We start from the raw sequence: 16,303 nt of genomic DNA, 5'->3' as shown, positions 1-16,303 counted from the left end.
ACCCAAGATGAAGTGAAACCTATAATCACATGAGCCAAAATAAATCTTTTGCCCAGTAACTTGAAATTCTCATGTGTTTTGACATAGCAATAGGAGATTGAGTAATACATGAAGAGACTGGAACACTAGATGCCTTTATAAGATGCATTTCTTGCATAGGATTTTTCACCAGTGTGATTTCTTTTTGTCTTTTGTCTTTCAAAAGAACTGGGAAGTTGGAAGCTTAGCCACATTCCTCATATGCAAGGTCTTCCATCCATTCATAGGATGGAAAGTGGAACATCACACATTCAGTGGGTTTGTTTGTCAGAGTGAGTGAAACAGTTTTGAAGGCAACTGAGAACCTACCTTTTTTTTTCCACTTGCCATTGAAGGTGACTAGAAATATTAAATGATTTGCCTTTTTCTTTTTTGCATTTTTTTCTCATGCATACAATGAGAACTAATAACGTGTAAGGCATTTTCCATTGTTTTCATTGATAGGGTTTCTCTCTAGCATGAGTTGATGCTTTTGAATATAGACTTTATTACCCAGTTTACAAACAGGGCTTCTTTCCAGTAGAAGTTTGTTCATGTTTTTGAAGGTGAATGGACCTATGGAAGGTCTTACCAGTTTCATTCATAGGACTTCTCTGCAGTATGAGTTCATTCATTATTGTTCACATTCACAGGACTTCTATCCAGTGTGAGTTTGTTCATGTGTGTGAAGGTTACTGGACTTAGTGAAGGCTTTTCCACATTGTTTACGTTCATAGGGTTTCTCTCCTGTATGAGTTCGTTCATGTATATGAAGGTGACTAGACCTAGCAAAGGCTTTTCCACATTCCTTACATTCATAGGGCCTCTCTCCAGTATGAGTCCGTTTATGTGCCTGAAGGTGACTAGATGTTCTGTAGGCTTTCCCACACTGTTTACATTCATAGGGCTTCTCTCCAGTGTGAGTTCGTTCATGTTTTTGAAGGTAAGCAGAACTAATGAAGGCTTTCCCACATTGTTTACATTCATAGGGCTTCTCTCCAGTATGAGTTCGTTCGTGTATTTGAAGGTAAGCAGAACTACTGAAGGCTTTCCCACATTGTTTACATTGGTAGGGCTTCTCTCCAGTATGAGTTTGTTCATGTGTTTGAAGGTTAGCAGAACTAATGAAGGCTTTCCCACATTGTTTACATTGGTAGGGCTTTTCTCCAGTATGAGTTCGTTCATGTGCATGAAGGTGAGTGGAATTAGTAAAGGCTTTCCCACATTGTTTACATTGATAGGGCTTCTCACCAGTGTGAGTTCGGTGATGTTTGTGGAGGTGACTGGATGTGGTGAAGGCTTTCCCACATTGTTTACATTCATAGGGCTTCTCCCCAGTATGAATTCGTTGATGGATTTGAAGGTAAGAAGAACTAGTAAACGACTTTCCACATTGTTTACACTCAAAGGGTTTCTCCCCAGTATGAGTTCGTTCATGTTTATGTAGGGGACCGACGGTACTGAAGGTTTTACCACACTGTTTACATTGATAGGGCTTCTCTCCTGTATGAGTTCGTTCATGTATTTGAAGGTAAGCAGAACTAATGAAAGCTTTACCACACTCCTTGCATTCGTAAGGCTTCTCTCCAGTATGAATTCGTTTGTGTACTGGAAGGTTCCTGGAACTAGTGAAGGTTTTACCACACTGTTTACATTGATAGGGTTTCTCTCCTGTATGAGTTCTTTCATGTATATGAAGGTGACTGGATGTAGCAAAGGCTTTCCCACATTGTTTACACTGATAGGGCTTCTCTCCAGTATGAGTTCGCTCATGTGTGTGGAGGCGACTGGACTTGGTGAAGGCTTTCCCACATTGTTTACAGTGATAGGGCTTCTCTCCAGTATGAGTTCGTTCGTGTAACAAAAGGTAATTGGAACTAGTGAAGGCTTTCCCACATTGTTTACACTGATAGGGCTTCTCACCAGTATGAGTTTGTTCATGTGTATGAAGGTTACTGTATTTATTAAAGGCTTTCCCACATTGTTTACATTGATAGGGCTTCTCTCCAGTATGAATTCGTTCATGTGTATGAAGGTAAGCAGAAGTAGTGAAGGCTTTTCCACACTGCTTACATTCATAGGGCTTCTCTCCTGTATGGGTTCGTTCATGTATTGGAAGGTAAGAAGAACTAGTGAAGGCTTTCCCACATTGTTTACATTCATAGGGCTTTTCTCCAGTATGAGTTCGTTCATGTGTTTGAAGGAAAAAATAACAAGAGAAGGCTTTCCCACATTGTTTACATCCATATGGCTTCTCTCCAGTGTGAGATTGTCCATGTTTTCGAAAAGACCTGGAACAACTGAACTCTTTTCCACATGTCAAACATTTATAAAGTCCACTTACAGTGTGCACTGCTACTTGTCTTTGAACACTTGTGTGAGAAATTAAAGATTTTCTCTTCTGTTTAAGTTCAGATAGCTTCGTTCTACTCTCCTCATTATCAGATGGACTGATGTGCCTATGAAGGAAAAATGACATGAAGACGTGTCCACACATACTGCTTTCACATGGACTTACTCTAGTAGGAATGTCCCTTTTAAGAGTAAGATTTGGATCTCACTGAAGGTTTTTCTGCATGAGTAGCACACTCCTACAATATGTGGATGAACTCCTCCTATGCAGCCCATCCCTCAAGGCCTCCCAGACTCACACTGTCCAGCTCCTTAACTTCCTGGGGTCTCGAGGCTATCGAGTCTCTCCAACCAAAGCCCAACTTACCATCCTTTCAGTCACATATTTGGGCATACTCCTCACTCCTACCTCTAAGGGTCTCACAACAGATAGAATCCAAGCCCTGGGTGACTTACAGCTGCCAGAAACGGCAGATTATGTTCTCTCCTTCCTGGGTTTAGCTGTTTTTTTCAGACACTGGGTCCCTAATTTTGCACTCCTTGCCAAACCCCTATATCAGGCAGCAAGAACCTCATTTTAGTTTTTCAGAGCCTACCATGAATTCTGTAAAAAGTTACAAGCAAAATTAATGGTTGGCTCTTTAATGCTTCTGTATTTATTAGTAGGTCTTAGACTTACATTATTACTAATATCAGGGAGTTTGGATTTATAGTCATATCTAAAATTTGAAAGTAAATGCACTGATTACTTTGCAACACTGATTTCCCACAGGTATTACTGAAAGACTGGTATCATGAAAGCAGTAACTTAGTACTTGCAGCTCATCAATTATATTGAAAATACTAAACTTCTAACCTATTCATTGAAATTCATATTTCCAATAACACATTGCCAGGAATAAACATATTTCATATTCTACTTATTTGCTTTGTTAGCTTGTTTTAAAAATTACATGACATGCAAAGTTCCTTCAAGGGATTCTGCTTCCTCTAGGGAGCATAAATTACCTTAGATCTCTCCCAGGATTTTTGTTCTGATCTTCAACATTTTGGTCCTCCCATTTGTTTCCTAAAATGTTGACCCAGAACAATCATTATAAATTAATATAATTGAAGAATAAATTACAGGATTCATGCTGCCGAGTGCAAATGACATCAGGCCTGATTTGCTCCCCAGAGTACTCCCTTTACATACATATTCTTAATTTGTGAAGTGAAAAATAAATGACCCACTATATCTGCAATTGATTATGTAAATAAATGTTATCATTCTTACCTATAGAAGCCAAATTTCTAAGGACTTCCTGCATCACATCTCTGTGGAGATTCTTCTGAGAAGGATCCAGCAAAGCCCACTCTTCCTGGGTGAAGTTCACAGCCACATCCTCAAAGGCGACCGAATTCTAAAATATCCCATAAATGTGTAGTGCAGGCCAGGAGAGACTGACAACATGAAGAATCTACTCTCTACATGTAGATGTTCACATGATTTTGTGTCCTCCAATATTTATTCCATGATTTGGTCAGCAAAACTTGTATTCTCTATCTGCACTCACTTCCTCAAACAGAGATTCTTATATAAGAACTAAACTACTCAGGAAGACAAGAGCAGAACAAAAACAACCTTGTCATTGTTGAGTCCAGGGAGTAATTCATGCTCCTGGGTCACCCGTGTCTTTGTAGGGTGCATGTCTAATAAAGTAATAATGAAGCCCTACTACTTGTGTAGAGAAGAGAGCTAATATTAGTCCTGATAGCACCTGCTGTTAGAAAAGCCTGCTGACAAAGTTGCATCTTTGCCAGGAGGGGAACTAAGGATTTGGGAGGAATCCCAACAAACTAAGCAGTAAGGCTGAATCATGGTGCTGAGAGTGTATGTATGTAAACAATATGGTATTTACTAAACCTTTATTTCCTTTGGAAATTCTATTATTTTGTTCCACTCTTACATTAGAACCTAAAGGATCAAAGTCCCTTCCACCAAAAAAAGAACCCTCTAAGCAAAGAGTCTAGGAGCTTCCCTAGTAGACATTTCACTGAGGTGGTAACAGCATGATAACTGAGGACTGAGCCCATCCTGTGTGACTACACCAAGAGAACAAGTAGAATTGGTAGGAGCTTCATTTCAGATCAAATTTAACCAACTGGTAAACAAGAACAGTGATCAATAAACAAGTTGATAATTTCTTCTGATTAATATCAAAATACAGTTGGATAAGTGTCAAATACTTTTTCTGACATTTAAAAACAATTCCAAGTCATCAACAGAAAGTCCTTTTCCAAATTCAACAGGAATAAGACATGTATAACACCTATCAATATATTCTAGATAGAAGACTGTTGAATTATATCATGTGCAGTTATGTACCACATAACAATGCTTTGGTCAAAGACATTTTTGGTTAATAATGGGCTACATATACATGGTTATCTGTAGTAAAGTGATTATTAATGTGTTTGTAGGGATGGGTGTACAAACAAACCTAATGCATGATCACTTTGGTATCTTGTAAAGTGAAATGCTGTGAAAGGCTGATAGCCTAGGAAGTACCATCACCATAGAGAGGAAGTAATAGGCTATTCCTTCTAGGACTGTGTAAAAGCACTACGGCATTTGTGCAGTGGTGAGGCAGCCTAAAAAAGAATTTCCAGAATGTTTAAGTGACACCTGACTATAAATGACTATCTTTTAAATTCTACTATTGGAAACAGCACAGGATTAACAGAGGGAAGAACCAAGAGATAGAACAAAAGAAAGAAAATTCTCAGTGCCTTGGAATTCATATAGAAAGTTGAGTAATGGCATAATATTTATGGTATAGCAGTGGAAACATTCATAAGCAATTTAAAAGATGAATCAAGACAAACTGGTACCTAATTGAAAAAAATGCATTATTTCCCTCAAGTCCATGGACAAATATTAATTCATTATAGATTCTGATGTAAAATACAAAACTAAAACAGTTTCACAAGTTTACAGAGAATACTTTTCTAGAAGAATAAGAAAAATACTTTTATATTAGAAGAGTAAGCAATAATGAAGAAGAAAAAGAAATTCAAATATATTAAAAGAGGGAAATTAAAAGATGGAAATGAGTGGAGAAGCCTGCAACACATGGGACATCAGAGAGTCAGGGTGCCAAGTGTGGCTGAGGTTGGGGCAGGACAATCACAAAGTCTAGCCAGCCTCCGACACAGCAAGGCCCTAAGCAAATCAGTAAGAACCTGGTTCTAAATAAAATGTTAGAAAGGGCTGGGGATGTGATTCAGTGGCAAAGTACCCCTGAGTTCAGTCCCTGCTACGAGAGAGAGAGAGAGAGAGAGAGAGAGAGAGAGAGAGAGAGAGAGAGAGAGAGAGTGTGTGTGTGTGTGTGTGTGTGTGTCAGGGCAGAGTGAGAGGAACGATCCAGGACTGAAAGGGGAAGAGCCAGGATGCGGAGCAGAGGGGAAAGCCACCTACGGGGAAGGACTGCCTTCCGGTGAAGAGGAAAGCCCAGGGGACGCCAAGCAGAGGACCCTGAAACCCACTGCAGGCCCAGCACCCGCCAGTCAGGGAGCAGCAGTGGGGACAGCAGGACAGCTGCCACCGCAGTCGCTTGCCTCTTACCTGAAACTGACCATGACCAGGGATTTTTCTGATTGTTCCTACATATTTACCATGCTTTACCTCCACAAACACTGCCAGTATATCACAGTGAAGATCACACACACACACACACACACACACACAGCATAAAGCACAGGGAGAAGAAAGATGGTGGTTTCCAGTATGCCCAGAGCCTCCTTCCTGAGCCTGGCATTCAGAAGAACTATCTCCCAAAGGCTGAATCACTTGAGACGTTATGGAGCAAACCTTCTGGGGAAAGAGGAACACCCAGCTCTATGTCCCCCTAATCTTCCTGCCTGGGTCAGGGAGGAGAAAAGGCTGAAGGTACTTAGGAATGAAGCCATGAAATGATCTCATAGGTAGAAAATTCTAAACTGTGCATGCACTGGAGAAGAAAATGCACATGCTTGGAACTGATGAATAGTTCACCAAACTATACAACACAGTAAACATAAATCAGTTACATTTACATACACTAAAAATGAGTAACCTGAAAAAGACATCACAAAATATCAATAGTAAATAAGGTTTAAAAATTACCCAAGACTTAACAAAAACCACAATATATTTCTCAAAGAAATGACACATATAAAGGTATCTAGAGTTTGTGAACCCAAAGATTTGTAAATCTACCCCCAAATTAACAATGAAATCAAATGTCTTTCAAACTACCAATGACATTTCAATACAAAAATAAGAAATATCATTATAACATTCACATGGAATAGCAAGAAACTTAAAAATGGAAGGAAAAAAAAATAAAGTACAAGGTGATTTCAAAACCTGCTTAAAACTAGTGACAAAGACAGTGTAGCTCTGGTTAAAGGTAGACACGTATAGCAGAGGAGGAGAATGGGGGCCCCGGACAATGCTGACCCAGAGAAGGAAAGGTTGTACCACAAGGGGCCACGGTTATTCCAGGGCAACTGGACTTCTGGGGAATAAAAGGCTGGGAAACTGGATGTTCTTGTTGACACCTGAAGTCAGACCCTCACCTCACAGCACATGCACACAGGAAATCCATGGGGATCAAAGTCCTGAAGTAAGATGTAAACCTCACCAATTCTTAGAATAAAATGCAGACACAAGTCTCACAACACTGGATTTGGGAATGGTTTCTGGGATATCATACCATCTTCAAGAGTCAAGAGAATAATCACAATTTCACAAAAAACAGCTTTCAGTCCTGTTCTGCAGTAATGAGTCTGGAACTGAAGGACACCAGCTAAGTGAAATAAGCCAGGCACAGAGACACGCCATGTGCACTCACTCACATGGGAGCTGCAAGCTGACTTCACAGAAAGTACGGAGTAGTTACCAGAGGTGAGGAAGACAGGGGAGGGAGGAGAAGATGGGATGGGGAGGAGGTTGGACATCAGGGACCAGAATGCACTCAGCAGGAGCCAGCAGGACTGCCCTCCAGCACAGTAGGGGGACCACAGTGCACAGCATGTCACTGTACTATTCATAATGAAGTGGGGGAGTAGTCCACAGACACCAGGAAAGGACAAATGTTAGGAGATGGAAGTGCAGGTGGCCTGATCTGATCAGATGCACTGGGACGGGTATGCAGCTAGTTCACTGTACCTCATCAGTGTGTGAATTTAATAGTGAATCAACATCAAAAAAGTGAAAACTTTGTCCTTTGTGGGATACCATCAGCAGAGTGAATGGAACCCCAGAGAACTGTAGAAAATACCTGGCCATCAGGTTTCTGGAAAGGTGGTGATACCTGGAAAGAATGAAGAGAAAGCAGCTGACAGATCATGATAAACAACCACAACATAAAATCTCAACATAAACACCCACGCACCTGGAAAAGAAGGAAACACTCTAAAAAGCCACAGGGTTCTACAAAACCTGAGGCTATGCTTACGAACGAAAGGCTCTCTCAATGAAACAAAAATGCGTCAAGGACGACTGCTCCCACCACCTCTAGACAGCATAGCAAGAGGATGCTACGAGGGAAACCAGGAAGACAGTCACGGTGTTCAGAACCCAGGAAAAACTCACACAGCCCCAGACACTGACGCAAAGTCCAGGACTTTGTCAAGCAGACACAGGTGGGTGCAGGAAACACAGACTCAGACTCACTCACCTGCAGAGACAGCAGCCACAGGCACCAAGCGGGAGGAGGCAGGCAGCCTCTGCACCTTCACCCCCTCTCCCCACCAATAGTGACCACCTCACATGGTGCATATTTGACTTAAATTTCTGGCTTCCTGCTCCCTAGAGTTACTGCAAGTGGACAGGGCATTTGATGGGGTTTCGCACGGCTGCACCTACCCTGCTCCACAGCAGGATCAACTCCTGTGAAGTCATGGGCTCTAACAGATACAAACACACACAGGTCTCACACACCTCCTCACAGGCCCAGGACCACTCAACTTTCACAGGCTGAATGTTCAACCCCATCTCGTGTTACACTGGTGGTTCCTGGACCCCAGGCCATTTCCCAAAGTTGAGGTAACAAAAACAAGTTCACAACATAGGTCCCACAAAATCCTGCCCTGCAAACTTTAGAGCAGTAATACCCAAGATTTCTTTGTAAACATTGAAAACATCATAGGACATTGCAAATGACCCCAAATAGCACACAATTTTGAAAGAGACAACAGCAGTTTGACTAGCACCTCGTGAGTACAAACCTTGCCTCAAGCAACAGTGACCAGGGTGCAGACATGGCACCAGGAGTGCCATGGCGGTGAGGAATCACAACAGCTCAGGGAGCAGGCGGGCAGCAAAATGGCAGCTTCAGCTGCTCCAACAGTCATGACGCTGGAACACCTCAAATTTCACATGACTGCATGAGGCAGCTTCAGTGAAACACAGCTGAAGCCTCACGGAGGATTCAACTGTCCTGCTGCAAACCCTGGACTCAGCACCAAACTGCAGACAGCAGCCTGAGGACCCAATTGGGGTCCTGTCACTGACACCAGTGACTAGGACTCACCTGTGAATTACAGTAATTGCAAATCACAGTGGATCTAGTGCTATCTGAAAGTCTGAAAAAAATCTTCTCAGTGCTAAGTCAGAAGACAAATGGGGTAGGAAATTAGTGGGAAATCCTTAAACATGTTTTATTTAACAAAATCCTGCATCTGGCTAGATGTTTACACTAAAAAAGCACAATGTGAAGCCTGGGAGACCTCAAGGTGACTCCTGGGAGGACAGGGACAGGGACCCCTCAGTCAGCATCCTCCACACAGGAGCCCACACCTCAGTCAGGAGCCCCTGAGGCTCTCTGCCTACACTGCACAAACTCAGAGCCTTGGGCAGGGGTCCAGTTGTGCACAGAGGGCTCTGCCAAAGTGGCTGTAGACCAGGCAGCACACTGGGAACCACCCTGGACCAGGCCACACCAAAGGCCTGAAGGCAACAGGGCTGAGCTGGAGCAACATCTGACTCAGCTCTGGGTGGGCCGACTCCGGAGCTGACAGAGGGAGGCCAGAGTCCAGCCACCCCTGGCTCCCACCAGTTCTAACCAGCCCACTTCCCCCAGGAGTCCTGGCCCCACCACTCACCATTTCCTGCCTTCTGGGAAGTCCAGACATCCTTCCTGGGGATCTCACAGCACCTGCAGCTCACAGGGAGAGTCTCAGCCAGAGCCACTGGGGCCTCACACAGCAGAGGAGACACAGTCCTGGAGATGGATTCTGAGCTGCACAGGGTGAGAGATCAAGGCCTGTGACTGTGGAAGGCCACCCCCTCCCACCAGCTGCCTGCTGACTGGCCAGGGCACCACAAGACCCCTCTCTCACCCCAGCCACACATGCACACTGTGGTGCCATGAGTGACAGGGGATGGATCAATTCCTAGATAAGTGAGGGCAGAAGGACAGGTTCTTGGCAAAGGCCCATTTCAGGTAGGGTTTCCTCCCAGCAAGGGGACCTGCCCCACCAGAGGGTCATTTCCACATAGGCAGAGTTGAGCCTGGCTTTGCAGGGCAGGTCCAGATGTCTTCCTGCTCTTTTGGCACAGAGTCACAAGCCTGTGTAAGGAATTAGGAACTCAGTGTCCAAGGCAGCCGACCCCGACCTCAGAGAAGGTGGGGGCCAGGTCAGACTGGAAGGGAGGCAGACAGGCATCCATTACTTGGGAGGAGCCTGGGGCTGCACGGTCAATGCCTCCTCACACTTTACCTCTGTCTACTCATTTTCAGAAAAGAAAATAAAAAGACAGCAATGAGGAAAAATAATGATTAAGTGCATGAAAAACTAATTACATGGCAATGATAAAAAGAACTCAGTGAAAGGAAAAGCAAACACTTCAACCAGCTCAGGTAAGGAGTCCACTTTACCCATAGTTCATAATGAAAACCCACTTGCAGCGGGTTAAACACATTCCCAGGTTGGGAGTCAGACTCTGAGGGCTGAATGTGGCCCCAGGAGGGCTGAGTCCCCAGTGGTCATGAAGGATTTACCTCTGGGCGCCCAACATGTCCCCTGTTCTACAGGTTTTCTTATATAAGATGATAAAGAAACTCCAAGGAAGAGACTGATAAACCCAACTCTGTTAAGAATGAGACCGCTCCATTAAACTGCAGTAGGATGCAACAACACTGCCACTGCACTGGAACTTACTAGTGACTTGTAATAATCCACACTCTATAACCTTACACTGACCTTCCAATATGTACAAAACTTATGAAGGGTGTACACTTGGGGACCAAATTAAAAAAACAGAATGATTGTCAAGAACATAAACATTAAACTGGAAACCAGTCAGGTTCCTGAAGCAGAAAGAGGGGAGGGAACAGGAGACCCACAGCCTCAGACAGCAAACCCAGTCTAAGGTACTGAGGCAGAGGAACCACCACACAGGTCACAGCACCACAGTGACAGAGGACTAATGCAGCACTAAGTTAGTGAAAAATCAATAAGACAGAAGCAAGGAACATTCTGCCTCCTCACAGATGGTGAAAGACAAGGAATGAGAGAAAGAAGTGGCACCGCGCTCACCTGCAGGCACAGGTAGGGCAGAGCAGGGAGAGAGGGCGGCCTGCCCAGGGCCCATTCCCCTCAATTTGGACGGGACGTGCACAGGTGTTCAGATTCTCACTAAACTGAGCACTGAAACTATTTCAAGAACTCCCTCCTCTTCACATCTCACTACTCTGTCCACGTAAACGTCAACCAAGAACACAAAAATCTTACATTCAGTCAAAGAATGAAATACTTAAGTGCTTGGGGACAAACTGGAACTGAATGGCAGCAGATCTGATGGAGGACAAAGGACTCAGCTCAGGGAAGCAGCCTGTCACCGCTGTTCACCAGGAACCCCCGCTTGGTGGCTGAGCACACTCCCAACCCTGGGGACCACTCTCAGTGCATGCAGCCCGGATGGCTCCTGCTAGGCAAGGAGAGGAACCTCAGCAGCTGGGCGTTGGTTCTGGAAGGTCACTTGCTCTCCTCTCCCCAGAGATGAGGGTTCCCTCCTGCAGGACCTCAGTTCTCACTAGCACCCAGCACCCATCAGCAGGCACATGAAGGTCCTCTCCTGTGAGGCCTTTTGCCTGAAACCACTTCTGACACCTACCGTGTGAGTTTGCTCAGCACCAATCCATTCTCCAAAACTACTGGTGGTTCAACAGGTCAGCGGACAGCACCAGAGTCAGCACAAACCCAAGTCCAGGGCTCGGCTCCACAGCACTCCCCTCTACAGGTGCCAGCTGCAAGGCAGGAGGGCCAGTCACACTGCTGAGGGCAAAGAGCTACAAACAGGGACTCATTGCCCCCTCCTCACGTTCAGTGAGTTCATTTGAGCCAAGCACATCACTGATGTTCACTTTGCTCTAAAGGATGCAACTTAGGATTGGCCAATGAAAAAGAAACTGCCAAAGGGAATCCTGGGAAAGATCTATGATGAAGAAACCCCCTCCTCTGCATTCTGCTGGAGCAGAGCCTGCACAGAGACCCCTTTCCATTAGGACTCGGAAGATGCTCCCTTTTCACCAGGGCAGACACACCCTGATCCTGAAATGCCTCCCCTCTTTGTTCCCTCATAAGCAATTAGCTCAACACACTTCTCTTCAGGGATCAGAACAAATACTTGTTAATCAAACTTGCCTCCAGTTTCTCTCCCTCCTCCAGGACCCTGAACTCTGACCCACTGGCCCCTGGAGCCAGCACAGGACCCCTCTTCCTGCCCCCTCCTGAGAACAGGCTGACTTCTGGAGAAACACTCTGACCTGGGATCTGACCCTGCCCCTCCTTGCTGCCTCCCCTCCAGCTTCTTCCTAACCCTGCCTGCCCTCCCTGGGGAAGCAGCCCTGTTCTGCAGGAGCTGTGGGTGCCTGCAGAGCTCACCTGGGGTTCTTGCCCCCGAGTGCACTACTCCTTCAGAACAAGGGCGCTTCTTGCCCAAATCCACACTTGTTTCATTGCACACTCTGGGGACAGCCCTGGACAACATCAACTGCACCCTCAAGAAGGGCATCCCTTAGCCTTCCCATCCTGTCTCCCACCACAACTGCCTGAGGACCCCAGCTTTCCAGAGCTCTGGAGTTTCTCAGCCTAAAGGGCTCCTTCCAGGGTTGGTGTGAGCAGCCTGGGCCTCTGCAGGGAGGCCGCCCAGAAAGCTCTGACTTTTGCAGGATCTAGTCTGGCCTTGGATTACAGCCACTAGAATCAAGATCTCTACTCTCAACTTTCAATCAGAAGAGGTTCAGTGTTTAAAGAACCCTGTAACATCACTCAAACTCAGTGTTTATAGGGAAAAAAACAAGCCACTTACATTTAATACAACAGAAAAATAAAAATCATTCCCTTTCAGATAATAAGTTATTCAAATAGTATTTCCAAGATAACATATTTGGTAATTAATAATCACAGGTGATTACTATTAGGAATTGTCAGTTCTGTCAACAGAGTCAGTGTTAAACATCCACTTGCAGTTCACAGGATATAGAATAGACCCCCCCCCACGCTCCCCCCATGGACCAAATCCTGTGAAACACAGGAGCTGATGTCTTGGTGAACCTTGGTAAGGAACCAGTTCATCCACTACAATGTACTGGGAAATGTACTCACTTTCTGCAGCTGTATTGGAAAAACTCTTCTATTTCTTTTCCCAGGTGGCATTCCCAAAGCCAGGCCCTGGAATTGTTTTGAATCACCCTACCCCCACCCCCAAGAAAGAACACATCTCAGAAATACATTGCCTGCTGTGGTGGCCTAGGCCTGTGATCCCAGGGGCTCTAAGAGGCTTGGGAGGCTGCAGCAAGAGGATCATGAGTTCAAAGTCAGCCCCAGCAATTTAGCAAGACCCTAAGCACTAAAAGAGACCCTGTCACTAAAAAATTCAATGAAGGATGGGGATGTGGCTCAGTGATTAAGCACCCTGGGTCAAAAAAAAAAAAAAAAGTTTAAAAAAGCAATAAGCTCACCGTGGGTGGGAAAAAAAAAAAGTATATTAGAATTTTTAATTAATGAAGTGTTAGACCAAATATTTCTTTTTTATTCTTCTGAATTACCCCTCTAACTTGCCCTCTGGAAATATCTTCTTATCTTTTTAGGTCTACTAATAAACGACACTGTGCAGTTAATGAGTAACTGAAGGGAACAAGCCTTCCAAGGCAACATGCCCAGGGCAGGGCACCCCTGACCTGACACAGACATGTCAGGCTTCAGGTCCGGCATCTGTCACCAAGCACATCCTCCCACCCCACTCATGCTGGCTGAAGGGCTTTGTGGGGTGTTTGGGTGGTGGTGGTGGTGGCTGGTTTCTGGAATGGGGGATTGAAACCACAGTCACTTAATCACTGAGTCACACCCATGGATCATTTTTGTTTTTATTTTGAGACAGGATGTGGCTAAGTTGCTGAGGACCTAAGTTGCTGGGGCTGGTCCAAACCTGGGACCCTCCAGTCAAAGCCTCCCAAGCTGCTGGGATTGTAGGCATGTGCCACAAGTTTGTAGTTTGTTGCTCCACCTTTCTGGGGTCAGTTTTCCCTGCTCGTTGGAATCCTTGTTGTTCCTTCACAAGTCCGAGAGAATCCAGAGGGTAAGAATCATGTCTGTCCCTCTCCCCTAATTACAGCATCCCACTGCCTGACCAGTGTGTCTCTAAGAATGCACAGAGTCACAGGGTGCAGTGGCATACGCTCCTAATCCCAGCAGCTAGGCAGAAGCATCATGAGTTCAGAGCCAGCCTCAGCATCTTAGGGAGGCCCTAAGAAACTCAGCAAGACCCTATCTCCAAATATAAAAAAGGGCTGGGGATGTGGCTCAGAGGTCAGATGCTCCTGGGTTCAATCCCTGGTACCAAATACAAAAAACAAAACAGAACAAAGAAAACAAGAAAGAATGGGAACAGGTCTTAAGGGGAGACTGTCCCTCCAGGAGATTCCTCAGCCCCAGGGCCTCCAATGCTCCCTGGAGAGGCTGCACCCTCACCTCAGGCTGTCCTCTAGGAGAGGCTGACCCAGGGCCTGAAATTCCCTGCATCCTACAAGACACCGGGCAGCTGCGGCCACCCTTTGACAGCCCCACGAAAGAACAGGATAGTGGCTGGTGACTCAGGGTCTGTAAAGTAGCCAGAGGACACCTGTGCCCAACGACGTTTAGGAGGCAGCTGTGCTTAGTGAAAGACAGAGAGGCATAAGTACTTCTGAAACTCAAGGTCCAGGCCATTCCGCTCCGCTTTCCACTCCCACTTAAAAATAAAGTGCCGTCCACTGCGCCTGAGTCCACGGCATTAGAACACGGTCTCCTTGACTGCGGACTGCGGAAGGGACAGCCGACCGGCGGGCACTGGAGGTTGCGGGAGGAAGCTGGAGCCCCAGGGCTTTGCTGACGCCCGAGGCGGCGGCCCGAGCGCGCGAGAAGAGGAGGGACAGGGCGCAGAAGCCCACCCGCCGCCGCATCCTGACACCCTCCCCGGGAGCCAGGGGCTCGGGGAACTGCCCAGAGGTGACCCGGAGGCCGCCCACAGGGAGGGGACAGGACGCCGCCCAGCCCACACCGCGGGCCCAGCGGACGCGCCCCGGGGTCAAGCCCGGATCCCCGGGCGGGTGCTGACCGGGTTCCGCCAGCCGCGGCCGCACACGCACCGTTTGTTTCCGGGACGGCCCGCTGTCCTGCCGAGGAACCTTGAGGGACCCGAGCTCGCGGGGACAAGGCCACCGCAGCCACCCGGGCTTCCGGAGCAGAGGACGCGGGCTGGGAGGAAGCAGTTGAAGCGGGTGAGGAAGAAAAGCCCGCGAGACCGCGGAAGCCCGCCCCGCCCCCCCGTCCGCACGCCTGATTGGACGGCTCCGCCTCAGTGCCCTGACGGACACCATCTAGGCACTGCCCCCGCATCGTGACTGACAACACTTTGATCCAATCCCTGGTTTATCCAGGCCAGAGTGACAGGTTCATTGACCCATCCGTTTTCAGGCTCACCGCGGTTGTGCAGAGACCTGACCCTCCTGGGGCATGTTTGCTTTGAAGCTAGGATAGAAGGTAGTGTATAAATAGTTATCAAAAATGTGAGCAAAGCATAGAAAAATGTGTACTACACATGATTGGCAGCAATATGACCTTTGTTTTAGAATTTCAGCTCTTACCCTTCCTGACTTGTGCTGTTTCGCGGAGACAGCCTGGCTGTGGAAAAGAAAGCAGTCTCCTAAGACAGCAGTATGCAGTAGGCATGTAATAGGTGCCCCGAGAGTGAATCTAAGTGTTCTGGGAGCCATGGGAGCAAAGTCAAAGCAGGTGACATTGATTATGATTTATTCAACGATTGTGAGCAATTTTTTTTTTAACCCGTGATCAACCCAATGCAAATTTTTACTAATGTATATGTGAGGGAGACAGCTTTGAAATTTATTCTGTATTTTAATCTTCCAGTACATTTCAATCCAGAACAGCCACAGTCCATGTCGTTATGGACTGGATATGAGATGTTCCCCAAGAGCTCACATGTGGCACACATCAGGAACACTCAGAGATGAAATTGCTTTAGGCCTGAGGCTTTCCAGGAAAGTGAGGCAGTGCGAAGGCCCCTTTTAGACCTCAGTTCTTGAGATCAAGTCAGAAAGTTTTCAGGAAAGTTGCTCAGAATTACAGGCATGAGTTTATTAGAAGGGATAAGAAGGAGGAAGGGGACACTCTCAAGGGAGAGAGGGTCTCTCAGGGGAGGGACAGCCTGCCCTTCCTGCCCTCCAGTTTTATTGGCCCCCCAAGTTCCCGAGAGTTCCCAAGGTTACACACAGTGACTTTTGACTGACAATAGAATGACATCAGACTTTTACTCCCCACTGTCATGACAATGCTAGGTCACTTTGGCCCATGCTGACTGGTTCTGATTGGAAACTTGCTACAGATTTTATGGTTGGGGGAA

At 46.2% G+C, this 16,303-nt stretch overlaps 1 protein-coding gene across 1 annotated transcript; it reads right to left on the bottom strand.

Annotated features, from left to right (window-relative positions):
- Positions 1-182: 182 nt before the first annotated feature.
- On the bottom strand, positions 183-15,117 carry LOC124973364 (zinc finger protein 709-like). Its single transcript, XM_047537319.1, is given in 7 exon segments — positions 183-772; positions 774-2,477; positions 3,379-3,439; positions 3,647-3,773; positions 7,677-7,709; positions 9,502-9,554; positions 15,030-15,117. Coding segments are annotated over 6 exon segments (2,082 nt in total). The 5' UTR covers positions 9,532-9,554; positions 15,030-15,117; the 3' UTR covers positions 183-645.
- Between the last annotated feature and the right edge of the window lie 1,186 nt (positions 15,118-16,303).

This window comes from Sciurus carolinensis, assembly GCF_902686445.1.
Source record: "Sciurus carolinensis chromosome 19 unlocalized genomic scaffold, mSciCar1.2 SUPER_34, whole genome shotgun sequence".
Classification (NCBI taxonomy): Eukaryota; Metazoa; Chordata; class Mammalia; order Rodentia; family Sciuridae; genus Sciurus; species Sciurus carolinensis.
The sequence above is the reverse complement of the archived record's forward strand: the minus strand, read 5'-3'. Positions and strand labels throughout refer to the sequence as shown.